Genomic DNA, 19,500 nt, shown 5'->3' with positions numbered 1-19,500 from the left:
TAAAATATATTACTTTTAAACTGTTCTCTCCCTCATTGACTTCAATGCAGCAAACATAATTTATCCAGTTTTTCTCAGGGTATCACTTTTGAGGGCACATTTCAACCTATCATATGAAGCACTTTGGATCCTAAGATCATACCCAAATGCACAAACCACGCATTGGCCCAAGGTCCAGAGGCCAAGTCCCTGGTGCCATGATTCTCATTTCCACATTGTCCATATCCCACCCTGAAGGTATGGCTGCAAAGTGAGTTTCCTCTAGGCCTCCCACAATGGGGGTTCCACTCCCAGCTTCTCAAGCCAGTGCCTTAACTCTCTGTGCCTCAGTTTCCCCTGGCCCATACAAAGGAGCTGATCAGATTTGACTGTGGCTTTGTTTTTGTCATTGTTAGGTGGCCTCAAGTTAAGTACAACTCGGTGCTACCCTTTGAACAACAAATCTGAACCCTGTCCCATCCTGTGCCATTCCTATCACCCTGACACACTCGACCCCATTGCTGCCATCACTGTGTCAGTCCATCCTGTTGAGGGTCTTCCTCTCTCTCCTTGACCCTCCACCTCTCCAAGCATGATGTCTCTTTCCAAGGAACAGCCTCTTCTGGCAACACACCCAAAAGTATGTGAGACAAAGCTTTGCCATTCTTGCCTCCAGGGACATGTTTGTTCTTTGGGCAGTCCATGAGATATGGTACTCTTCCAATGCCACAACTAAAGGGCATCAATTCTTCTGTCATCCTTATTTGATAGTCAGCTTAAAGATCTGAGAAGATTATGACCGGAATCAGGGGCACCTTAGTCCTTATCATTGCTTCTCGGTAATTTAGAGAAGATTTGCCCAGTGCAGTGCGTCTCATAATCTCCTGACTACTGGTATCAAGGGTGTAGACTGTGGATTCAAGTAAGACGAAATTGTTGGCAAGTTTAATATATTTTTCATCTAATCTGATTCATCTTGGAGAGGATTAAACCAAGCTACTCCTTGGAGGCAAGGATTCTGGGGCTTCGTCTGACATACTTTGGACATGTTGCCAGGAGGGACGGGTCCTTGGAGAAGGACATCATGCTTGGGAGGGTGGAGGGACAGCGCAGGAGGGGAAGACCCTCTATGAGATGGATTGATTCGGTGACTGAGGTAATTGGGATGGGCGTGTCAGAGGCAGTGCGGTTGGCGCAGCATATAGTAGGGTTTAGGGCTGTTGTGCATAGGGTCGCTATGAGTCGCAAACGACTCGACGGTACATAACAACAACATCTGCTTTCACTAGGTTGGAAATGTGGTCTCAAAATATCTTCCCCTTGAAACCTCAGAAGGTGACCTTGGTTTAGGGGTAAGGCTTTGTAGATACAAGCAAAGGATCTCAAAATGCAATCATTTTGGATTAAAGAAAAACAAAAAACAAAAAGCAGACTAAACAAATTGCGTGGAGAGGATTTGGATTCACAGCCACACAGCGGGAGCTGCTGCGGTGTTTCAAACTGCCCACTTGTAGGTTATCCTTGAGCACATACTGTCTGTACCCAAGGACCATTACCAGATGAGGGTAGGCCCCAAACCTAAAGACAAATGTCCTTCTGGGGAGCTCTGATGGCCTAGTGGGAAGAGACTGCACTACAATTGTTGCTGTCTGTTCACCGGCAACTTAATGATGACACCGTGATGGGGGTAAGCATGATAGAGATACACCTCTCTGGGAGAGGATTGGAGAGTCAATCCAGCTCAATTTTACTGGGGGCTGCAGCGCACTTATATACAAACAAGTAAACAGGAAGACAGGGTGGGATTACAGACATGGGACATGTGGATTGGATAGGAGAACCTCAACCTCATGTGGACCACTCTCAGCTCAACAGATGGAGCAGCCAACTTCCCAGGTGGCGAGCTTTCTCAAGCTGGTCCGAACACAGGGGAGCTTTCTCTAACTTGTATTAAAGGCCATTGGGAGGCTTGCTCAGGCCATCTGTCCCGGTCAGAGGCCCTCCCTTCCTCCCCAACATTCCCCGACATACAATCCCCCCAGCACACAGCTCTAATCCATCAGCTGCTCCGTGGGAGAAGGATGGGCACTCTCCTTCCATTCACTGCCTTGAAAAGCTGCTGGAGTGTCAGCTCCAGGTCGGCTCTAACTCATATAGGCACATGACGACAACAACAGTGTCTTTAACAGAAGAGACAGAGATGCTACATGGTGATGGAAGCAGGGCGTGGAGTGCTTTGCGGGTAAACCGTGGGACGCCAAGCATGGCTACAAGTCACTAGAAGTTAGAGAAGTCATAAAATAGATTTTCTTTCAGCACCTGTGGAAGAAACCAGCCCCCTAACACCCTGCTTTTGGTCCCTGGCCTCCAGAACTTGGAGAGAGTGAATATCTGTTGGTTTAAGGCATCTGTAGGAGGTCATTTGCTACAGCAGCTCTGGGACATGCACTTGGAGCCCTGCTGGACTGCTCAGATGATGCAGGGCCTGCAAGAAGGCTGGTCACTCAAACTCAGCTGGAGGCCCTGCAGAAGGAAGGCCTGGTGATCGCGGCTGTTACAATACAGGAAGTCCATAGAACAACAGTTTCACGCTTCACACGAAGATGGCTGTGAGTCACAGTCGCCTCAACAGTGACAAACAACAGTCACCTACAGGTTCCTGGTACACAGCAAGCGCTTAATAAGTACTCGCTGGGAGGCTCAAATGTATTACAACAGCAAAGCATACAGTCAGCACCTGCTGTTGAACGTGTGTCTGAATGGCCAGGGTTCATTACACCCCGGGCCCTGATCACCCACGTTCCTGGGCCCCTGACATGCCCCTGGCTGCCCTTCCTCCCCTGAACTCAGGTTGCTGCTTCCTTGTTTTTCTTACACACGGAAACTGGTCCTGGCTAAGGAGCAAACCTCCTGAGCCTGCCTGGGGTGGCCAAAGCTGGATGCTGTGTGCAAACTGAAACCTGGGCCTGTGGCTTTGGTGAGCACTTGAGAAACTTGCTGTTTCCATTAAGGTGGTGTGGAGGAAGGACGGAAGCCAAGAGGACCTTGGAGAATAAGGAGCTGCTGAGAATCACACAACCATCTTGCGGGTCAAAGCGATTTTGGGAGCCAGGAATCAAATCTCATTCCCCTCTTCCCATCAGGCCCTGAGGGGACCACAGGGCCCAGCCTCCCTGCTTCATCTTCCCACATCATCTCCCTCCCTCCACCTCCTCCTGAATGCACCCAGAGCCTCAACCCCACCCAAGGCCTTTGCAAAGCCTGTGCCCTCCTCAACCACATCTCGCTCTCCCTCCCTCAGGCCTCAGCTCCAATGCCACCTCCTCCAGGAAGCCCTTCATATGTATTTGATTACTCTCCTTCCGCCTTGTCCACAGCTGTTGCAATCACTGCAATTTTTACTACCTGACTTTATAGGTTGTTAATTATTGTCAAAGTCGACACTGACTCACTTCAATCCCAGGGATGCAGAGTACAGCTGCACTCCTTCGGGTCTGGTTACTGTAATCTTCACAGGAATTGGATTGCCAGGCTTTACTTTCACGGGACCCCTACATAGGTTTGCCCTTTTCCTTTACTCCCCCCACCCCCCAATTCCATGAGCGCCTGGATAGCAAGCATTTATTGGAATTGTCTCTGGCCATGTGTCCCCAGCCCTCAGCCCAAGGGCCTGGTGAGCAGTAGGTGGTTGGTGAATGACTTATTATCAGCACGCTTGGGAACACAATTGATTGAGCCCCAATGGGCTGCCAGGAGGCAGGCACAAGGCCAAGAACAAAAACGCAGATTTTTGGTGGTGGGGGAAGGAGGAAGGACCGTGGGAGGCTGAGTGAAGTCTGAGCTGAGAACTGAAGAAGGTGGACGGGAGCCAAGAAGTGGGGAACGGTGGTTCCATGCAGAGGGCACAGCCTGTGCAAAGGCCATGAGGTAGGAGGTACAAGCCTGGCCTGTTGGAAGAGCTGTAAGGAGGCGAGAGAGGCTGGAACACAGGGAGCAAGAGGAGGATCTTGGCTTTTTACGCAGAAGTAGGTGGGAGCCATGGAGGGTTCTATGCAGAGCAAGGACGGTTCTGATTCAAGTTGCTTTGGGGGCATGGATGGAAGTCAGACCACGTAGTAAGAAGACATCAGATTGGCGATGCCTTTTGCTGGTGGGTGAAGTGGGAGAGAAGCAAATGAGAGGCTGGAGGGAACAGGTGGGAAGCTCAGAGGTAGATGACATCCAGGAGGGAGTCCCAGGCCTGAGTCCACTCAGTCACAGCTTCTCCAGATGCTGTGATGTCCTCACTCTCGCTCAGTCTACCCATCTGCTGGCCCTGCGGCTCTTTTCTCTTTCTCACCTCGGCTTCATGCTGGTGGCATAGCCCGTGAGGAGTTAGGCTGCTCACCCAAAGACCACACCTCTCTGGTAGTTCAAATCCACCCTGGTGCGCTTTATGGCCTCAGAAACCCAGGGAAGGTCAAGTGTAAATTGATCCCAACAGTGAGTGGGTGAGTGAGCCAGATGGTGGGGTGGGCTTTTGTTTGTTTACTTGGCTTTTTGTGTGTGATGAACATACACACAATCAAACATATGTCACCTCAGGACTCTGTATGCATGGGACTCAAGGACGTTGATTACAATCTTCAAGTGGTGTCACCATTCTCATTGTTTTCCAAACCTTTAGAACAACCATGATTGACATAACTCCACTGACCATCCCAAGTCCTCCTCCATTCCCTGCTGCTGTTGTTGTCATTGTGTACCTTCGAGTAGGAACCAACCCATAGCTGACCCTCCAGTGGGTTTTCAGAGGCAGTGAATATCATGGAAGGAGTTTGACCATCCTTCTCTCAAAGAGAGCAGGTGAATTTGAAATGCGTGTCTTCGGGACTGCAGTACAGCTTCTTACCACGAGGCCACCAGAGCTCCCTCCACTCCTAAGTAACCACTAAGACTCTCCCATTTCTCTCTGTTTGCTTATTTCATGATGTGAGTTCATACAGCACTATTTGTTCTCTTGAGACTGACTTACTCCATTTTCAGTGTGTTTCGAAGGTCCAGGCGCACACTCTCCTTCTCTTCACAGCCAAGTAGTATTCCATCACGAACACAGAGCACAGGTGGCTCAGCCATTCACCTGTGGGTAGACACCTCGGTTGTTTCCCCCTTTGGGCGATTGTGAAAAGGGCTGTGTTGAATGTACACTGGTGCCCAGGTTTCTGTTCTCTGTCTTCTCTCTTTGAGATTTTATCTCTGTAATTTGAAACCTTATCTGAGGGAGGAGGCGTCACTGCCTTTCTTTCACCATTCCTAATATCCAGCTCCACCCAGCTTCCTCCACGCCCCAAAACACTCAGAGAAGCAGGCACTGCCCATGCTGTACAGAAGGGGAAACTGAAGCTGGGAGTGGTGCATTGGTTGTGCGCTTCTGCAAATGACCAACGTGGGATTCAAACCCAGGGCATCAAGCTCCTGATCTCTGGCTGATCCAGCTGGGGCTGTGCTTTTCCACTCTGGCCCCCGCGACGGGAGCTGGGTTTGAGAGTGTCTGGTGTGCTGAGAAATCAGGTCCTGGGTTCTGATGACTCTACATCTCTGTAGGGAGCTCTGATCACCTAGTGATAAGAAGCTACATTGCAATCCCAGAGGCACATGGTTTGAATCTATCAGCTGCCCTGTGGGAGAAGGATGGGCAGTCTCCTCCTGTGTGATTTATTGCTGCTGAAAACCTGCAGGTAGGTCAGCTATGAGTTGGTTCTGACTTGAGGTCACACAGCAGCAGTTCTGTGGGAGTCCCCCAATGATACAACAGTGAAGTTCATGACTACAGGCTGAAAGGCTGTAGTCCAAACCCACTCAGATGCCAAAGAAGAAAGGCCTGGGAATCTGCTTCTGAAAGGTTACAGTTTTGAAAATCCTACGGCTCACAGTTCCACATGCACAGTCCTACTATATACTCCCAGGGTCGTCATAAGCTGAAATAGGCCCAATCAGAGGGAATTTGTTCAAATGGTTGGGGTCCTAGGAGTTGGCCTTATTCATTCATTGCTGGCCTCTCTTGAGGTCTTACCCTGAACTGGGTGATGACCAGGACCCAAGAGGCCCCAACTTTGGAGACTCTAACATGGACATGGACATTCTCCGGGTCTTAGGGTCAAGGGTTGGCCGGAACTTTCCCCAGGTCGGGAAGGTGAGGTGGGGTGAGGGCCTCTGTGGAGAAGGAGGTGTAAGATCTAGGCCCCTGCATTTCTCAATCCTGGGTAATGGGGGTGGAGGATGCAGCAAGACTTCCTGTTGTAAAATCTCAGCTTGATGCTCCCAGTCTCACTGGGCCCAAAGACCCTCCCTCAGTGTCCCCATTTCCACCAACAGCTGACAGAATGGCCAGAATTAGCATGGCCTGGGCCACCCAGCAGACTAGCCTGCTGGGAAACTACCTGGGGGGGGGGATGGGGTGTCCCATCCAATTAGCCCTGTTTATGGGTGTCCCAAAGACATCTGAAAGCTACTGCAGGGATGGTCCAGGCCGGGGCCACTACAAGCCTCAATTTCCCCTTCACAAAAATGGGGGCATGGATTCTGAGTCTTTCTTGGAGTTACAGGTATTGAACTTTGGCTTGAGAGAGGAGGAATCTTAAAAATTGCTGTGTCGGTAGTTTGTGTCTGGGGTGTGAGGCGCAGGGTCTCCTGGGAGGCCAGCCTACAGGGCAGGGCAGGCTCAAGGGGAAGATTAGGATCTGGATGTGGAAAAGACCTGTGTAGGGGATATGGGTCAGATGTGGGAAGATCTAGCTGGAAGGAACTGGATCTGGGAAATCCTGAGATAAATAAGAGGGAGAGGCAAACACAGAGAGGGATAGGGAGACAGAGAAAGGGAGAGACAGAAGGTGGGACAGAGACCCAGACACATTCACAGCGAGGGACAAAAATTGAGAAAGATGCTCTGCCAGAGAAGGAGGGAAAATTTCCCTCCTGTACCAGTCAGATCTGATTTGACAGTACACGCACAATAAATAAATAAAAAATTAATTAATTAAAATTAAAAAAAAAAGATTGAGAAAGAACAAGAGGGGTGATGAATCCTGAAACCAAGAGAAGGAAAAAGACAGAGAATGAAAAAAAAAAAAAATAGAGAGGCACAGAAAGATACATGAAGAGGGCTAAAAAGAAAAAACCATCAGAGTTCAAAGGCCTCATTGGCTAGAAAAGATCCTTCTGGAAAAGGGAGCAGCCCTGAGAGAGAGGCATGGATCTACCTGTAAACAGTACCAACTGCTAGGAGAGGCCCCCACATTCCCCTCCCCAATAGCGTTTAAAACGACAACAACAACCACCCTCTTAAAAAACAACAACAAAAACAAAACACCAACTCCAAACCCCCACACTGATGACTTGTCATTCACTTAATCAGCAGAGGTGGCGTGTATTGGCTTATTAAATTTGCATTTATAATCTAGACATGATTTATCTAATGATTTAAACATTTCCCTGATGGTTCTTGACTAGGAAGTTTGGTGTTTTGTGGGGATTTTTTTTTTCTGTGAGGGGTTAAGCATTAAGTAAAGGGGGAAAAAACCAGGGTAAGCAGAGTATGGTGGAAGGCAGGGCTGGGGTGTATTGTCTTTAACGGAGAAAGAGGTGGGACAGAGGAGAGGTGGGAGCAGAGAGAGGAAACGAGGCAGGAAAGGGGAAGAGGGAAGAGTGGGCCTTGGGGAGCACCGACCTGCACGCCACAAATGGGTGAAGCTGGGGTGCAGGAGCCAGACGGGAGGTGTGGGACCAGAGCACTTTGTGATATTCACATCACCGCCCCTTCATGGCGTGGGGCTCCGCCCATCTCATAGCTGGAGGCCCTGCCCACCCACCCGCCCCGCGGACTCACGGGGCAGGGGGTGGTGTCCCCCAGTCAGCGGGTATTTTCCCTTTTCTTTCCTCCCTCGAGTTTTGGTTTCACCTGGAGTCACTGGAGCTGGAGCAGGCGGTTCCTGACCAGCCCTGACCAGCCGAGAGCACCTCTGAGGGGGTGTGGGTCGGGGTGTGGGGACCGAACGAAGTGGCTGGAGGTCTGGGATGAGGAGTGGGCGTGGAGACCCCAGGTCTTCTTGACTTTGGCTGTTACTGGCCCCAAGCCGTGACTCGGTTTCCCCCACACACACCCAGAAAGGGATACCCTGACCCCTCCCCCACACACACACACCCCAGGCACAGGCTGGCTGGGGTGGGGCAGGAGGGCCCAAGCAGGGTGTCCCACGTCCTCAGCTCAGCCAAGCCAAGCCCTGGGTCTTTCCGTTATTAAACATTGATGGAGCTGCTCGGCCAGCGCCCTACCAAATGAGAGGCCCCCAGAGCAGGGACAGAGCTGGACACCAACCTCGGAGAAGCAGGGTTAGGACCTTCCCTGAGCTGGGGGCTTCTAAGACAGGTGGGACTCTTAACACAGAACACTGGAAGCTCAAGCAACTAGGAAATAAAGTAGGTAAGTGAGGATTCGTGTGCAAAGGATCAGAAAGTGAAAAAACACAGACTGGGAGGAAATATTTGCAAATTGTTAGCCTGATGAAACTGCTCCCCAAAATATATGAAGAACTATTACATCTCAATCATAAAGAGAAAAACAACCCCATTTTTTTTTAATGGGCAGAAGCTCTCAATAGACATTTCTCCAAAGAAGATATGCAAATACCAACCAGCTCATGAAAAGATGGTTTTTAAAAAATGTTCAGCATCATTAGCCATCAAGAAAATGCAAATCAAAACCTCTTTACACCCACTAAGGAAAAACGAAACGCAGGGAGTTCTGGTGGGCTACTCGCCAGAGAGGTGCGCTGGTAACCCCCAAGGCTGCGGCCCTCCCGTGGTTCCAATCCACCTGCGCGGCTCTGAGGGCAACGCTGGGTCTTGTCTTTCCCTGCTCTTCTGAAAACCCGCTTTTTAAAAGGGTTCCAATTCTACAATGAGTAGTTTAGCTGTGGAATCTGTTTGGATTCATGGCGACCCCGTGTGTTAGAGAGTGGAACTACCTACCCCTTAGAATTTCTGGGCTATTACTTGGCAAAGCCAATAATCAGGCCTTCCTCTGTCTCATCCCTGCCTTCCTCTGTCTCATACCTGTTGTAAAATGCAGTTGAGTGATTGCAACTCATAGCAACCAGACGAACAATGGATCTGGACCTAGCCTGTCCTATCCTCGTTACCTCTTTACCTGGTTACCTCGTTACTCAAGCCTACCATTATAGTCACTATGTCAATCCATCTCATTGAGGGTCCCTTCCTTTGCCGACCCTCCACCTTTCCAAGCATGATGTCTTCCTAACAATGTGCCTAAAGTATGTGAGGCCAATTTTCATTCTCCTTGCCTCCAAGGAGCTCCCAAAAGGTTGCACCCTTTCCAAGACATAATTTGTTTGTCCTTTTGGCAGCATAGCAAATAATTGAAAAGATCATGGTTTGGATCAGGTGCACCTTAGTCTTCAAACTGACATCATTGCTCATCACCCATTGGAGAGGCCCCTGACAGCAGACTTTCTCAATGCAGCTTTTGATTTTCTGGCTGCTGGTGCCAAGCAGGATGAAATGCTTCACAATTTCTGTCTCTTCTCTGTCTATCATGATGCTGCTTATTGACCTGATAGTAAGGATGTTCTTTTTTCCTTCCTGGTGAGATGTAATCTCTTTTGAAGGCTGCAGTCTCTGGTCTTCTGCAGCAAGTGTTTCAAATCCTCCTTACTCTCAGCAGACAAGGTTGTGTCGTCCACATAACACAGATTGTTAATGAGTCTTCCTCTGAACCTGATACCACCTTCTTCTTCATAGAGTCCAGCTTCTTGAATGATTTGTTCTACACACATATTGAGTAGGTGTGGAGAGAGGACACAGCCCTGGTTTTAAACAATGCAGTGTTCCTGGGTGGGTTCAAACCACCAACCACAAGGTTAATAGTCAAGCACAGATTGCACCACTCAATGACCTCTCTCACACTATATTTAGATGACTACAATTTTTAAAAAGTCAGAGAATAGCAAGTGTTGAGAAGGATGTGGAAAAACTAGAACCCCTGTGTGTTGCTGATAGGATTATAAATGCAGCCGTTTTAGAAAAATAACCAGCTGGTTCCTCAAACGCTGCAGCAGATGACTCAGCAATTCCTCGGTGTCACACTCGTTGCCATGGAGTCAGAACTGACTCATCGCTGACCCTCCAGTGGCTTTTTTTGAAGGCTGTAGATTGTATGAGAGGAGATTGCCTAAGGTGGAGTCACTGGTGGATCTGAAGCATCGAGAAGCAACTCTTTTGGGTTAGCAAGCACAGCTCCCTGTGTCCCCAGGGCTCCCTCCTAGTTGTGTAGCCAAGAGAAATAATGACAGTGTACACCCACACAGAAACTTACTCACCAGAATCCACTGTAGCACTTTCACAATGAAGCAACCCAAGGATCCATCCACAGGTGAATGGCTAAGTGTTCCTGAGAACAGCCCATCCCTGTAATGGAATATTCTTCAGCCTGTGAGAGAAATGAAATAAAAACACCAAGGCACCAAACCCCTTCCTGTTTTACAGATGGGCAAGCAGAGGCCTGGAGAGTTATTTACGAAGGGAATGTGATGGAAAATCCCGGGGATTTAAGGTATCGGGTATGGCTGAATCCAGAAGCTAAGGCTTTTTTCTCAATGGTATCATCCATGCTGCAGATGCCTTTCCCAGGCAAACCACCCTCGTGGTGGGAAAGTGGTTTCTGGAGCTTCAGGCCTCCTTCTGCCTAGTTTAGCCCTCCCCTCAGTAGAAGTAGGTTTGTATTTGTCACATTAGGTCGACCTAAAGCCCCAGTCAGTTCTCAATAACATTTGCCTGCCTTTCCCCTAGAGTCTCTGGATGGTATAAAACAATTAATATGGTCAACTGCTAATCTAAGAGTTGGCAGCTCCTATACACCTAGATGTGTCCCTGAAGAAGGGTCTAGTGATCTACTTTCAAAAGATGCTGCTATGAAAACTCTTTGTAGCATCGTTCTCGTCTGACACACATGGGGTGACCACGAGTCAGAATTAACCCCATAGGGCTGGTTTCCTCCTTCTTGGGCTCTGGGACTTTGGCCAAGACAAGATGAGCCTTGCATTAATTATCTAGTGATTTTCTGCTGTTGTTAGGTGCCATCGAGTCGAATATGACTCATAGCGACCCTATGAATAAAAAATCTGAACCTAGTCCTGTCCTGTACCATCCTCACACTTCCTGACACACAAGAGTCCATTGCAGCTGTCACCTTGTCAATCCATCTAGTTAAGGGTCTTTTTCTTCTTCGCTTACCCTCCACCTTTCCCAACATCATGTCCCTCTCCAAGGAACAGCCCCTCCTAGCAACACATCCAAAGTATGTTAGGTGAAGCCTCATTATTCTTGCCTCCAAAGAGCATTCTGGCTGCACCCTCTCCAAAATATATCTGTTCGTTTTCTTGGCCGTCCATGGGATGTTCAGTGCTCTTCTCCAACACCACAGCTCAAAGGCATCATTTCTTTTTCTGTCATCCTTATTCATTGTCCAGCTCTCAGATGCAAAGCTGGTAATCAGAAAGACCATGGCCTGAATCAGACTCACTTTAGTCTTCAAACTGACATCACTACTCCTCATAATTTGGAGAGATCCCTAACTGCAGATTTCCCCTGTACAATGTGTCTCCTTATTTTCTGACTGTTCAGACCAAGGGTGTTTGTGGATCCAAGCAAGGCGAAGCTGTTGACACTTTCAATCTCCTCTCCATCCATCATGACACTGCATATTGATCCACTGGTAAGAATATTTGTTTTCTTGATATTGAGATGCAATCCATACTGAAGGCTGCATTCCTTGTGGAACTGACTGTGAAATATCTAATACTAGTGTAACTGAAATATAGTGGATGGCTTTCACAGAGCTCTATTTCCTCACATATATAGGAGACTAGAAGACTGAAAAGGAGCTCTAGTGGGATCCACAGGGAATTTCACTGCTAACCCAAAAGCAGCATCTAGCTGGTGATTTGAATCTATCTGGGCACCAGAGGAAAAAGATGAGCGCTTTCCTTCAGGCGAGATTTGCAACCTGGAAATCTGCTGCAGGGTTGGCTTTGTGCTGGTTCTGATTTGACAGCAACTGATTGAGAGCCTTCTGGATGCAAGGAGGCTGCAGGGAATGGCCTTCCTTATCTGATGCTCTCATGGAAGGTCCTTGTTTCCTTTATACATCTGTGGACCCAAGCATTCCTCTTAGCATCAGTCCTCCCCTGGGTTTAGGAGGTTCTCATCATAGGGATCTCAGGCTCAAGGTCTTCTTCCAGGCCCCAGCTTGCTCTTGGTGGAAGTCAGGTCCCTCTATCTCTGCTTGCTTCTTCAATCTCTTTTATGTCTCAAAAGAGATTGACAAGATACAACTGAATCCTCTAGAGTGTGTCCTACTCCATTCATATGATTCTCTATACTCTGGTCTCATTTACAACACATAGGATCATTACATCAGACCACAAAAACAAAGTATAATTATATAATACAGAAGGATCAAGACTTTGCGAAGTTGAGACATATTATTAGAGGACATAATTAAATTTATAACAGGGATTAATCAGTTCTGGAGAGCACTGCAAGCAGGGTCTTGCTGGGACAGCCCAACAAAGGGACATTTAGCTGCCTGGTAATCTGCTGATAGGTGGGGGGCAGGGGGTGTGGACATAGGAGCATAGCTCTGATTGTTGAGGGCCCAGGAGGGCTCTGAGGTCCTCCTCTCCAATCACTTGGCCCCACTCCTGCCCACCACCTCAGACCAGAGCTGTTGTTGTTAGGTGTGAATTGGTTTGTACTCACAAAGATTCCGTGTGTAACAGAGTGAAGCATGCCCGGCTCTGCACCATCCCGACAGTCATTGCAATGTGTCAGCCCTCTGTTGCCACCACTAAGTCAATCCATATCATTGAGGGTCTTCCTCCTTTCCCTCACCCTCTGTTTTACCAGGCATGGTGTTCTTTTCTAGAGACTTGACTCTCCTAATAACATGTCCAAACTATGTGGGGTCACAGCTCACTCGCCTCCCTTCTAAAAAGGTTCTAACTATCCCTCCTCTAAGACAGACTTGTTTTTCTGATGGTCATGGTATAGCCAACATTCTTCAGCAATACCATGTTTCAAACACATCAATTCTTCAGTATTCTTTATTCCTTACCCCATTTTTGTACGTATAGGATAAGAGGCAACTGAACACACTTGGATCAGAAACACCTTAGCCTTTGACATGATGTTTTTTTTAAATTTTTTAATTTTCATTTTATTATTATTGTGTGTGTGTCTGTGTGTATGTATGTGTACCATAAAATTGGATCTGATTGGTACAAGAGGAGATTGTCTCTCCTTCTCCAGCAGAGCGTCTGGTGGATTCAAACCACATACCTCTGGGATTGCAGTGCAGTTTCTTGCCACTAGGCCACCAGAGCTTGCCATGATGTTGCTTTTTACGATACTTTAAAGAGGTCAGCAGGCAACAATAAATGAATATCAAACAAATAAACAAATAAATAGAAAATAAATAAATAACTGGGGGAGGGCGAAGCAAGGGTGAGGGGGTAAAATGTGAACAGTGAATGCATGAAAATCTAACTTCTCTGTAAATGTTCATTAAAATAATAATTAAAATAAAATTTTACAAATAATAATAATAATAAAAAAGAAGTCAGCAGATTTGCTCAATGTAATGATTTCTAAACTGATGCTTCCCTGGGCCTGGATTGTGGATCCCAGTAAAAGGAAATCCTTGACAACTTCAACTCTTTAAAAATGCTTTATTGTCATTTGACTGAAAGGTTACAGAGCAAATCCGTTTTCCAGTCAACAATTTATACAACCCCCACATTGTAACTGCAACCTACTCACTTCCTCTTTGTGTTTCTCATTTCCACTAGTCCTTTTCTAACCCTTCCTGCTTTCTGAGCGTTATCCTGGGACAGAAACTACCTATTTGGTCTTGTATGGTTGATTGTTCTCAGGAGTGTACTACTCTCACGTGTTACTGATCATCTTACAAACCAGTCAATTATTTGGCTGGAAGTTGAGCCTTGTGGGTGGTTTCAGTCCCAGGCCTGAAGGCTGAGGGCCAGAGCCAAGGGAGTTTTACCAGTCTATTAGACCAGTAAGACTGGTTGGCAGCTTCAATCTCTTCTCCTTCTATCATGGTGTTGTGTATCGGTCCATTTGGGAGGATTTTAAATTTTATTTATGTTGAGGTGTAATCCATATTGATAGCTTTAATCTTTGAGGTTCATAAGTAAGTACAGCAAATCCTCTTCACTTTTAGCAAGCAAGGCTGGGTCATTACATATCACAGGCTGTTAATGAGTCTTCTGCAAATATTGATACTACACTCTTCATATAGTTCAACTTCTCAGCTTATTTGCTTGGCATACAGATTGAGTAAGTATAGTGAAAGGACACAGCCCTGATACACATCTTTCCTGATTTTAAACTATGCAGTATCCCTGGTTCTGTTCAAACGACCGCATCTTGTTTTATGAACAGATTTCATGGGAACACAAATAAGTGTTCTGGGATTCCCATTTTTGGCAATGGAATCCATAGTTTGTTATTATCTGCACTGTTGAATGCTTTTGCAAAGACAATTAAAATACATGTATATATCTTACTGCTAATAAGTTCAGGTTTCGGTCAAGATTCTTGAGGTGTCAGCAATGATATCTTCCATTCCATCTCCTCTTCTGAATCCATTTTAATTCAAAACTTTTCTGAAGAGAATTTAGAGAAGAGCTGCATTGACAGGGATCTGCTGGCAATGTCAAGCTGAATTTGGGCCAGAGATAGCCTGAACAAAAGGAGGGTGCTCTGGAGATGATTGTTGTCTGGGGGAGGCTTGAGCAGAAGCCTGAAGCATCAGATGCAAGGAGAATATTCTTGGAACAGGGAGAAGTCATATGCAGCTGGAGCACCAGGACCTGGGGAAACTGAGGCCCAAAAAGTGCAAAGCCAGGACCCTTGACTGCCTAGTTGTCCTGGCCCTCTGTCCTCCTAGCCTGCTCTGCTTTAAAAACCTCATCTCCTAGCCCTTAATTCTTGGTTTTAATCTCCTTCACGCCCAGTTCAGAGGCACCTGTGGCTCAACAGTAGAATATTTTCCTGGGTTCAATTTCAGCCGGTGCACCTCATACAAAGCCACCACTTGTCTTGTCAGTGTCTTCAGTGTCTTCCTCACTGAAAAGATTTCAGTGGAGCTATCTGACTGACAGACTAGGAAGAAACGCCTGGCAATGAACCTCAAAATAAGCCAAAGAAAATCTATGGATCACAACAGTTTGATCGTCTCTTGATCATACAAGTAGTGTAGGACCCGGAAACATTTAGTTCCCATGTGTATGGGGTTGCCATGACTAAAGATTGTTATCCACAACAGTTTGGAACCCCACAAATTTTGCTGAAGGCGTAGGAGGGGGCGGGACTAGTAGGTTGGAGAGACACGTGCAGCGGCTACCACCTGGTGGCCACTGGCGGTATGAGAGCACACACGACTAGTCTGGAGCTTTTGGGAACCTGAGAACCACGGACCACTGTGGAAAGTATCAGGGGAGGGGAGGCAGAGGCAAGAGGCTAGAGGGCGGGTTAGAGGAGAAGGTCAGAGAAAGAGGAGCAGGTGAATTTGGGGTCTTTAGAGAGAGAAATGTGTCCAGCTATTTCCTTCAGGCTTACGGGCTGCACTCCAAAAGGCAAAAGTTTTGGTAGAATGAACGAATGAGTAAATTAATGAACAGTTTTTCGGGTTTCTAGTTGGAGATTTGAGCGGGACATTCAAGCTTTAGCGACTGACAATACGTTGGCTAGGTTGGGGGAGGACACTGGGCACAGAAGGTGGTCATCGCTGTCCCCAGGGAGTGCCCAGTCCCCTACATTTGACACCTTAATTCTTCAAAGTTCCAGACCCCAGAGTACAATGAGGAGCCTGTGACTCCTGACTCCCGTTCCAGTGCTCCTGAGCCTGGCTTTGCCTGTTGCCCTGAGTGGTTGGCCCCTACTTGATCTGCTCTGCCCTTAGTGACGCTTGTCCCGCCCCCAGATGCCCCAGATGTCCCAGATGTCAGGTCTGGCCTCACGCGATAGCTTCTGCTTTGGGGGTGGTTTCTTCGGTTTCCGGCCCCAGGATATGTCAAAACAGGGACTGCCTCAAGTCCGGCCAAAGGGATGGGGTCACCCCAGCCTTTGAGTAGGCCAAGGGTTTATGACTTGTGCCAACCTTTGTAGCCTCAAGAGAGCTACTCTGAGGGAGGGCAGAAGGGCAGCAAGTGAAGAAGCTGCTCCGTAACCTGGCTTGGAGGGTTTGGGGGAGGGGGTCATAGGGATTGTACTAGTGTTGTCTTCAAGCCTGTCAGGTGGTCGGCTTAGACAAAAGGGAGCGGCAAGAGGCCTTCCCTTGGTGGGGGGCGGGTCACTGAAGGCAGACTTCAGGACAGATGGGACCTCAGAGAGACAAAGCCTCAGTGGCCCCATCTGTATAATAGAGCAGCAACAGTGGCCCTCACTGGGGCTGGAGGTTTCAGGAAAGTATGAGAATGTCTGGTTATGTGGGTGCCTGGTATGCAGTAGGTGCTTAATAACGAGTTTTCCTGCCTTCGATGGTGCATCTGTGCATCCTGCTGCCATGTCCATAAGGCAAGGAGGGTATTATTACTCCTGTCCTTCAAGCCTCGTTGTGCTGAGGGTCCCAAGCCTGGGAGTCTGCATTAGATCTGAAAGCAGCAGATGTCCCTCTGCCAGACCACTCTGCCCACCAGGTCCTGGGGCCTCAGAGACTAGATCCTTCTCCTCGCCAGTCCCAGTGGGGGCCAGTCGGCCTTCCTGGCCTTCGTCCCAGAAAGTCTCCACCACCAGAGCATCCTGTGGGGGTGCCACTTCCGGGAGTCCTGGGGGCCTGGTCCACTGCCAAACCTAAAGGCAGAGGGGTGGGGCCAAGGCTGTGGGCGGGCCTTGCTTCCCACCCACAGGAGGTCCCTCCTGGCTAAATTCACTAGGATTTTGAAACTAAGTCTAGTCGGGACCCTTTTATGACCCCATCACCCTCTTAGGAAGAGCATCCTCATTCCTTTGGGTGTTATGCTTCCCCATCAGCTGGTGTGGTGGAGCACCACGTGCTGCTTCTACTCCATTTTTTAGAATGGGTATGTAGGCGAGCTCTGGTGGCCTAGTGGCAAGAAGCTGCACTGTAATCCCTGAGGTGTGTGGTTCAAATCCACCAGATCTCTGCTGGGAAAGGAGGAACAATCTCCTCCTGTACCAGTCAGATCTGATTTGACGGTACACACACACAAATAATAAAGTAAAAAAAAAATAAAATTAAAAAAATAGAATGGGTGTGTAAACCCGGCCTAGCCAATCAGAGCATCCCAGCCTAGTTCTAATAGGGTGAACACATGACTCCAGTTAGCCAATCAGACATGGCCCTGAGACTTTGGCTTGAATTAATCAAGTGGGTAGGGCTCTCTGTTTTCACTGGCTAGAGAAAGGCCAGCACCTCGGTGTGATTTTTCCCCCCCCCTAGTATGGGTACTGCAAGGAAGGGACCACAGCAGCAATAGGAGAGAGAATTTTCATCCCTGGATGTATCTGTTTGTAAAGTCCATCACCTTAGGATTTTCCACCTGCTTGTTTTTTTACTGAGGGACATGACTGACAGGCAGTTCCTCTCTGGGCCTCTGTCTGCTTGTCTATAAAATGAGGAAGGATTTAGAGCACTGGATTTAGAGTCCAGACCTCAAGAAGTTGAGGGAGAATAAAATCAGCTGATGCACGGCCATTGTGTAGCAGAGCCCACTCCAGATTATGGTAAACATATTAATAAGTAAAACCTGGAATTAGAAAAGGATTGCTTACCTGTTTCTCGTGGCTGCTGGGGAACTCCACCGCAGTGCTGGCACAGGGCGTGGGTAGGGGTGGGCACAGGTGCCGCGCAGCCCTGGAAAGGGAAGAGGGGAGCTGATCCGGGGAGTCCTGCTTCCGCTGTTCTTAGCCTTTAATTGTACTAACTTAATTTTTCATTCTTTTTCCTTGTTCTGATTACTTTTTTCTCCCCCTCCCATCACTGTTAGACTATAAAAGAAAACCACTGAGGATATGGAGTTGGGGAAAGGCTGAAATTTGACAGTCCTGGGTTCAAATATCAGCTCTGTCCACCTAGCCTCGGTTTCCTCACCTTTAAAATGGAGCTAGCAAATACCTCGCGTGTGTGCTCTTGTGGCTATCACCCTCATCATTGCTGATCCTTTCAGGGCGAGAGCAGGAAGTTACCTGATCAGGACAAAATACCCAAGAACCCCAAGGATGAGGACCACCACGAAGCTGCCGAGCGACACCAGGGAGATGAACAAGTTGGAAACTGGAACATCTGGAAGCAAGCGAGCTCAATTAGGGTGGGAGTGGGGGACGCTCCTGACACGAAGAGGGGTGGGAACTGGGGTAGCGGGGCTTGAGCGTGGGTGGGCCAGGCCTTCCATTGACTAACCATGGGTCCCTCTGTGCCTCAGTTTTCTCGTCTGTAACAGGGTGCCATGGACACCCCCCCACCGCCCACCCTCCCAACCCGTGCCTGGGCTTATTAAGTGCTAAAAACACTGCAGCACCAGCTGCTTGTGGGTTCTACCCCTGGAAATTTCTAACACCCTTACCCCAGCCCAACTCTGATCCTAAATCTAGTTCTCTTGGGGCCTGATTTCACTGCGAGAACAATGAGAACAGAGACCGTGAGGGCTCCCAAACTCTTATGACTATGAATGCTGAGATACAGCACCTGTCTAGTCATGTGATGGGAGACATACTCAATTGTTCACTCATTCATTCCACAGCTTCCCCTCTACAGTTCCCCAGAGTCTCAGACTGGAGGACAGAGTGGGACACAGTCACCCCTTGCCTCAAGAAGCCAGAATGAGACAGTGCAGTGCCAGCGGCTCGAGGTGCCCATGGGGAAGCAGGGCAGGCCTTCTGGAGGAGGGAGTTTCTGAGCTAGGTTTTGAAAGGATAAATACCAGTAGGAGTTTGATAAGTGGGACAGAGGGTGGAGAAGATACCAGGTAGAAAGAAGCATTTTCATGGCACCACCCTCTTATTCCCACTCCCAACTCTGTTCCCCATCCCTTCCCACCCTTTCCCCCAAAAAAATTCTCTAGGAACAGCTGCCAAGCTTGAGATGGGAAGAGAGGCAGAGGAAAAATCCCAGGGACAGCATGGCTGCATCCTGATGAGAGGCCTCTTTGCAGTCTAGGGTGAGGTCAGGGCAATGCATGCTGGGTAAATAACTGGACCGAGGCTTTGCCCCCACCACTGACCGATGATGAACTGCTGCGGTTGGCTCCAGGAGCCAGGCCCCAAGGATGAGTCTGCTCGGACCTGAACCGTATAGGTCATGCCGGACTGCAGGCCATGGAGGGTGACCTGGGTTTCTGTGGCGTTCAGAACATGTTCTGCAGACAGAGGAACAGGGAAAGTTGGCATGGCCCTCAGGAGAGATACCCATGTGAAACTGAAGATATT

The 19,500-nt window shown here is 48.3% G+C and overlaps 1 protein-coding gene across 1 annotated transcript in view; it reads right to left on the bottom strand.

The window, feature by feature from the left end:
- The window catches only part of IL12RB1 (interleukin 12 receptor, beta 1), a 68,352-nt gene that overhangs the window by 24,072 nt on the left and 24,780 nt on the right, over window positions 1–19,500 (bottom strand). The window contains exons 14-17 of the mRNA XM_006885985.1: window positions 19,296–19,430; window positions 18,262–18,358; window positions 17,848–17,929; window positions 16,749–16,905 (exon numbers count right to left, since the gene is read on the bottom strand). Coding sequence (XP_006886047.1) covers window positions 16,749–16,905; window positions 17,848–17,929; window positions 18,262–18,358; window positions 19,296–19,430 — 471 coding nt within the window. The remainder of the gene's footprint in view (window positions 1–16,748; window positions 16,906–17,847; window positions 17,930–18,261; window positions 18,359–19,295; window positions 19,431–19,500) is intronic.

The sequence above is a fragment of the Elephantulus edwardii genome, unplaced genomic scaffold (assembly GCF_000299155.1).
Source record: "Elephantulus edwardii isolate Elephantulus edwardi_28Jun2011 unplaced genomic scaffold, EleEdw1.0 scaffold00045, whole genome shotgun sequence".
Classification (NCBI taxonomy): Eukaryota; Metazoa; Chordata; class Mammalia; order Macroscelidea; family Macroscelididae; genus Elephantulus; species Elephantulus edwardii.
This window is presented reverse-complemented; position numbering and strand designations above follow the sequence as displayed.